Source organism: Gymnoscopelus braueri (genome assembly GCF_963280865.1).
Source record: "Gymnoscopelus braueri genome assembly, chromosome: 9".
NCBI lineage: Eukaryota > Metazoa > Chordata > Actinopteri > Myctophiformes > Myctophidae > Gymnoscopelus > Gymnoscopelus braueri.
Window position 1 is genome coordinate 14,399,840 of NC_137610.1, and position 7,288 is coordinate 14,407,127.

General features: G+C 45.8%; 1 protein-coding gene across 1 annotated transcript in view; it reads left to right on the forward strand.

Annotated features, from left to right (window-relative positions):
- The first annotated feature begins 439 nt into the window (after positions 1 to 439).
- Positions 440 to 7,288, forward strand: part of vwf (von Willebrand factor) — a 39,252-nt gene continuing 32,403 nt past the window's right edge. Inside the window, exons 1-12 of the mRNA XM_080437890.1 lie at positions 440 to 631; positions 870 to 921; positions 1,262 to 1,405; positions 2,013 to 2,115; positions 2,381 to 2,589; positions 3,043 to 3,164; positions 5,506 to 5,725; positions 6,082 to 6,204; positions 6,324 to 6,435; positions 6,560 to 6,606; positions 6,719 to 6,855; positions 6,981 to 7,119. Of these exons, the coding sequence (XP_080294016.1) occupies positions 626 to 631; positions 870 to 921; positions 1,262 to 1,405; positions 2,013 to 2,115; positions 2,381 to 2,589; positions 3,043 to 3,164; positions 5,506 to 5,725; positions 6,082 to 6,204; positions 6,324 to 6,435; positions 6,560 to 6,606; positions 6,719 to 6,855; positions 6,981 to 7,119 (1,414 nt within the window). The 5' untranslated portion in view covers positions 440 to 625. The remainder of the gene's footprint in view (positions 632 to 869; positions 922 to 1,261; positions 1,406 to 2,012; positions 2,116 to 2,380; positions 2,590 to 3,042; positions 3,165 to 5,505; positions 5,726 to 6,081; positions 6,205 to 6,323; positions 6,436 to 6,559; positions 6,607 to 6,718; positions 6,856 to 6,980; positions 7,120 to 7,288) is intronic.

The following is a 7,288-nucleotide window of genomic DNA, read 5'->3' on the forward strand; positions in this document are numbered from 1 at the left end:
TGTGTGTGTGTGAGTGTGTGTGTGTGTGCTATTTGTGCAGGTGACTCATGTGTTTGTGTGTTTCGTACCAGTGTTGCAGCGTGATAAGATTGCATGGGATATCTCCAGTGAGTGTGCGTCGTGTTTCATCCCACTCAAGAGATGTTTAAGTTGGCAACGATACACATGCGTAACGGTCAACCAGTCTGTCAGCCAGGCAATCAGCGGGCACTTCCTGGCATTGTCCTTCAAGGGGTGTTTTGGTGGTGGTGGTTGTGTGTGTGTGTGTGTGTGTGCGGGGGGGGGGGTATTTGGCGTACACAGAGTATTGGACATAATAATATTCTCCCACCCTGTTTAACCTGGCATCGAGTATGAGTGTGTGTGTGTGTGGTAGGGGGTATCAATGAGCGAAGGGGGGTATTTCCTTTGCTATAAAACAGAGCTTCCTCTGTGCTCCAGTCTCTATGTGAGTGCTTATAAGTGTTGCACCTTTTCTCCTGTTTCCTTGCTGATTAAGGGATGAGTGCTCACTTGATGCCTTGAGTGTGCACACTTTGAACCGTGCAACCTGTGGATTTAACTTTCCCCAATTTGGATTATATTTGCTTTTGCTGAACAACTTTGGCCACGTTTTGACACTGACATGGAGGTACGCAAGGGAACTCATGAGGGTCTGGATACTTTAAGAGAACAGGCCAAACATGATGGTGGTGGTGGTAGTGATTATGGTAGTGGTGAAATCGATGTCAAAAATGTGTGTGTGTGTGTGTGTGTGTGTGTGTGTGTGTGTGTGTGTGTGTGTGTGTGTGTGTGTGTGTGTGTGTGTGTGTGTGTGTGTGTGTCTGTGTGTGTGTGTGTGTGTGTGTGTGTGTGTGTGTGAGTTTCAGGTGAGCACGCGGCGATGTTGGAGAGAACTGTGGGTTCTGCTGCATCTTACAGGTGAGTTGAATGTACTTCAAGTCAACTTAGGAGTGCAACCATAACTATTTTCTTTGCAGTTATTGTATCGGTTAGTTTTCCAATTAATCGAATCATCGAAAAGCGTGTTTTTTATACCTCAACGATTTGACACAAAACAATTCTAATTGATTTTGTGTAATCAAATAAATTAAGTAGTCTGATTAACGACTTTAGTCCTATACTTCGTCGTACGGCGGTGTCACACAAAATAGCTGATGCGATGCATTATAATTATGCAGCGTAATGCTCTTTTTGTCTTTTTTGCTACTGTATATAAAACAGAAAAATTGTGTGTGTGTGTGTGTGTGTGGGTGTGTAGCTTGCGTGGCAGGCATGACGGGCAGATGCAGTCTGTTCGGGCGACACCACGTTCATACATTTGACGGCGTTTTGTATGAGTTCCCTGGAGACTGCAGCTACCTATTGGCTGGGGACTGTCAGCACCGCTCCTTCACCCTACTGGGTGAGACTACAGTACACAGATGTAGTTCAACGCATTAATGTCATTATGCCACAATAAGAGATGCTATACCTTTGGGCAGTAATTATCACCAGTCTTTGGACACAGCCCTTCATTTTACCTTCAGTCATTTACTTATGTCAGCCACAATTACAGTGAGTGCTTACTGTCTGCATATGAAGTTCACTGTGGTAAATACTGTATTTATATCTGACTGTGTTTGCGTCTCTCTGTGTCTGACTGTGTCTCTCTGTCTCTCTGTCTGTCTGTCTGTCTGTCTGTCTGTCTGTCTGTCTGTCTGTCTGTCTGTCTGTCTGTCTGTCTGTCTGTCTGTCTGTCTGTCTGTCTGTCTGTCTGTCTGTCTGTCTGTCTGTCTGTCTGTCTGTCTGTCTGTCTGTCTGTCTGTCTGTCTGTCTGTCTGTCTGTCTGTCTGTCTGTCTTTCTTTCTTTCTGTCTCTGTTTGTGTTTGTGTTTGACCGTGTCTGTGAGTTTTTGTCTTTGTGTCCATAACTGTGTCTGTGACTGTCAGTCCGTGTGTGTATCTGTGTCTTACTGTATGGGTGTCAGGCTGTATCTGTGATGTGTCTGACTGTGTGCTGTATGTTTGCAGGTGACTTTGCCCATGGGAGGAGGAGCGGCGTCACTCTGTTTCTGAGGGACGTCTTTGAGCTGCACCTGTCTGCTGATGGACGTCTCTCAGAAGGAGGAAAGAGGTAGATACCCAGAAAGATCTTCAGTGCTGTTCATTTAACTCTGAGGGTGTACAAATGTAACCAAATGTTCCCCTTTCCCTTACATCTGCACACTTACAAATGGATAAATTGACACAGAGGACTTTACTGTGTTAGATAGAACACAGGAAGGTTATTGGATAAAAACATGATGAAATCAGTAGAACTCATCCTTGTTGACCAAAAATACCACACACACAGCTCACTGGATTGGGACATTCTAGTGTTTGTGTCTGTTTGTGTGTAGGCTCTCCCTGCCCTATGCGTCTCACGCCGTGTTCGCGGGCCAGGAGCTTGGCTTCTATAAGCTGTGGAGCGAGGAGTTCGGCTTCACCGTTACCATCGACAACGCCGCCAACATTGCTGTGACGCTGACCAAACACCATGGCAACCGCACCTGTGGGCTGTGTGGCAACTTCAACTCTGTTCCCACCGACGATTATACTGCTCAAGAGGGTACATAAAGGGGAGGGATATGTATATAGTGTGTGACTCTGCTAGAGCCGGACCGATATATGCCATGGGTTTGGCTGATATATAGGCCACTTATAGACTTATTTGATGACATCGGTATGGGTAATTATAAATTAAAAATGTGTCAGTGGTCCAGGACTTTCCAAAACCTTGGTCGGCATCGGACCCATACATCTGGCATCGGTCGGGCTCTGCATGAAGCAGTGTGAGTGTGTCAGTGTTTGTGTGGGAGACATGGATGAAAAGAAAAGTCTAAGTGCGTAATTACTGGAATTTAGGAAACGATCTGAGTCACCACAGGAAGAGTTGAAACCCATAACAGGAAAAGATAACGAGGAGAAAGTAAGCAAGAGAAAGGTGGAGAGGTGAGGGTCACATTAAGAAAGAAATCTGTCAATCTGAGGTTGTTTGCTGTCTGTGTGAATTTGATCTCAGGTTTCCAGACTGAGGACAGTTATGACTTTGCAAATTCATGGGCGATGAAAGGAGCTGGGCAGTCCTGTCGACGTGTCAGCCCTGCCAGCCAGACTTGTAACAGCACAAAAGACACCTCAGCGGTGAGAGGGCCAATCATTTTCTTGAGTGTGTGTGTGTGTGTGTGTGTGTGTGTGTGTGTGTGTGTGTGTGTGTGTGTGTGTGTGTGTGTGTGTGTGTGTGTGTGTGTGTGTGTGTGTGTGTGTGTGTGTGTAGTGTGTAAGGCCCGAATGTCTGCGTTGTTATGGTCAGCTCATCTAGTGTCTTGCTGTCATGTCATCCTACAGGTAGCCTCGGAAACCCAGGCTTTTTTTTTGTTACAAAAGAGAAAAAGCCTGGGGGAGCGATGCAGGAAGGATGGTCTTGGACCTTGTTATCTCCTAACCAATCAGAGTGCAGAGGGGCGTCGCTCTAAATTTGGTGACGTCAGCGTGCTCCGTGCACAGGCCGAGGGGGGGAGGGGAGGGGAGGCGGGGACATAGATTGGTGAAGCAATAGGAAGCCACGCACAAATCCAGGCGGCTGTGTTTGGGTCCGCCCTTCAAGACCATGGATTGAGCTCGTAGCCTCAGGCTATCCTACAGGTGATTCATGAAACAATGTACTTCAATGAAGAATCACAAATGATGACAAATATTAACTGGTGCCAGGAGGCAGTCATTACTATGTGGGAACATTTTCCAAGCTGGGAATGTTATGCTATACATATTCCTTATATTGAAAACATGAGGTCTGCACCGTATTTCCATTAAGAGCAATATATTGGCACACGTAATGTGTAATGCTCTTCTTCAGACTGAGGAAGAGGAGTAGCTCGAAACAAAACTTGTGGATGTGTCAATCAATTGCAGTTAAGGGAGCTACAGTGTGCAGACCTTCTTTCATGTTTTCATTGCTGTCTTCTATTGGTCCAGCACCTGCTTTTAAACAATATATGTTATATAACAAGCATGTAGCCTTATTGTGGAGATGATCCTGACAGTACCTTTCGTAGCTTGCATAACACCTGGAAATCTATGTCTATCTGTATATGTTATGTATCACACCATCAAAACGAAGATCTGGTTTTATTAACTGCAATCTTAAGTCTGTGCTGCTGTACAGCTCCAAAACATAGTGAACACAGAATATGTCAAAAGTTGATGCCTTTCATAACAGATATCTTACCTGGAAGGTGTTTTGGCCAAATAAAGATCTCGATCACCACCAAAAGACCAACACTGTATCTCTCACGAGATCAAGAAGTGCCATTGGCACTGTCATGGCCATGTCTGAAGGATGCCAAAAGAGAAAAATACGTAAGATCTCCCTCCAATAGACTCTACCTGGCCAAAGGCTATTCACAATGGGAATGAATTCTAGCGGGCTCATGCGAGTTGCCTCGCAAACACAGTGTACAAGAGTATATTTATGTCAGAGAATACATACACTTGATTCATCTCCCAGGGGAAGCACAAGCATTTCTCTTTGGTGTCTCATCTGTTCTCTCGTCCTGTCAGCTTTTAAAACAACGAGGCAAGAGACCCTGACAATCTCCTTGTCTGCATCTGTTCATTCTCCATCCTATCAAAGAGCCTTCATCAACTAAACAAGTCTTCTTATAGCTCTGAACTGAAAAGTCCTGAGTGTTAATTTAACTCTGTACAAATGTTGCATTTGCACACTCTTGGAGTTACAAATAAATAAACACTGTTATTTTTAACAACAGGAGAAGTTTGGACATGACCTTCGTCTTGATTGTAAGATGAACAATCCCTCTTTTGGAAAGTACACTGATGTCATGATAAAGGCCACAATGACATCCATTGTGATCTATATGAATCTCATAATATTTTCAGCTGGTTCTCCCTGCACACCATAGGAGAGCACAGAGGCTAGCTTGTGCCCATGGAAACTATTCTTAATTTATTTTCATATGTCACAGACACTGTGATTGTAATTGTGTTTCTTGTTTTTATCTGCTTCCACAAATACTGCAGCTGTCTCAAGGCTGGTAGGTCCCTTGTGCATGTGGTTCCTACATTTTTGATTTCTATTGATTTGCACTGTGGAGATGTTTGTGTGAACCCTACACTATATGACTGGGCATCGATGGCGGAAAGCCAATAGTAAAACTCCAATAAGTTCATGAAAAGCCACTGGACCCATCACAATGATGAATGTTAACAATATATGTTCATTTGGGGTTTACCTGCAATGTATCTCCAAGAGTCTGACTGTGTGAGTATTGATTTGAACTGAGGAGAGTAGATTCCTGTCAACTTTCAGCCACTATGAAAGTGGCTGAAAGTTGTCACCACTCACTGAGTGATGAAATAGCAATAACAATCTTCTGAAAATGGCATTGCATCATATATATTTAATCACAGCTAAAAATAAATGAATGCATCTGTGTGTGTCTATGAATGTACGGTATGTGTTCAGGAGTTGTCCAGCTGTCGTGTCCTGCAGACCTCCAGTGCGTTTCTGCACTGTGCCCACCTGGTCTCCCCCGAGGCCTTCCTGGCTCTGTGTGAGGAGGAGGCGTGTCACTGTGGCCATGGGGCGGGGCAAGACTGCCACTGTGCCGTCCTATTGGAGTACGCACGGACATGTCACGCCCACGGGACGCTGCTGAAAGGCTGGCTGGAGGAGAGCCAATGCTGTAAGTCAGACAATGTGTTGACAAGCCATTAAGGCCATAATGCTTGTGCATGTGTGTGTGCGTGCTCATTTGTATCCTTGTGTGTGTGTGTGTGTGTGTGTGTGTGTGTGTGTGTGTGTGTGTGTGTGTGTGTGTGTGTGTGTGTGTGTGTGTGTGTGTGTGTGTGTGTGTGTGTGTGTCCACGCACAGTAAAATGGGTTATTTTAACTCTGAAAAGAGTGTGTACATTTGTTCACTCTTTGGAGTTAAATGAACCATGGGATTTTACTATGCAGCCCCCAAGTGTCTAATAGGGCCACCGAGCCTGTTATCCCTGTGACCCAAATGCCCATGTGTGTTTGTGCGTCTGTCCACAGCCCCCAAGTGTCCAATAGGGATGGAGTACAAGGAATGCAGCCAGTCATGCTCTACCACCTGCCAGAGTCTCAACATCCAGGAGGTGTGTAAGGAAGAGTGTGTCGACGGCTGCACATGCCCCGGTAATACGCCCCCCCTTTATACTCCTATTCTCCGCCAGTTTCATCCATGTCTGTTTCCTCCCCTCCAAACATGTCAAATAACAGTATATGTGTATGGACGTGTCTGTGTCGTGTGTCAGTGGGGAAGGTACTGGACGGAGACCGCTGCGTGGAAGTGTCCCAGTGTTCCTGTGCGCACATGGGCAAACACTTCCCTCCAGGAGCCAGCATCTCTCAGGACTGTAACACCTGGTGAGTGGGCCCACTCTGTTTGTCAAGCATACATACATAGCAACATAGGTAATAATTGATGCATACGGTACAGTTTTTAACACGTTTTCCATCACTAACTAAGTGGAGTCTTTGTTATCTCCAGTGTGTGCCGTCATGGCTCGTGGGAATGCACCAACGAAGGCTGCCCTGGTGAGGAAGATGTACTCAATGTTTTCACTGACTCTGGAGTTTTCCTCATTATTCAGTCATTGTTCAGGCATTGTGGAAACAACCTCCTTCGTTTGTCTGTACCGTGTTGTAGGAGAGTGCTTGGTGATGGGTCAGTCTCACTTCAAGACGTTCGATAACAAGTTCTTCACCTTCACCGGACAGTGTCAGTACCTGCTGGCCAGGGACTGCACTAACGGACAGTTCTCTGTCATCATTGAGACTGTACAGGTATGCCTGGCCTGTAGTATGCCGACTTACAGTCATAATGCAGATGTACAGTACCGTTCGTGTCTCTCTTTCTGTGTTTTCACAATCATATCAATACTCAGGATTTTGTTTGTTCTGTGCTTCAGTGTGCAGACGACCAGGATGCTGTGTGCACCCGCTCAGTGACTCTCACCCTGCCCTCTCTGGACAACATGACAGTGAAGCTGAAGCATGGAGGCTTGGTCTCTGTCAACGGCATGAACATCCAGACCCCCATGCTCCATGGTAATGTCATAGGATTTAAGGCCGCAATACACCAGGCCAAAGACCGGGCGAAACCTGCAGGGGGTCCAGACTCCAGAGCGTTGGGGGGTTGTCTGATTGGTCATTGGTGAATGCTCATTTTTGGACGTCACAGAAGTAGCCGGGAGCCATATTCAAAAACTGAATCGGC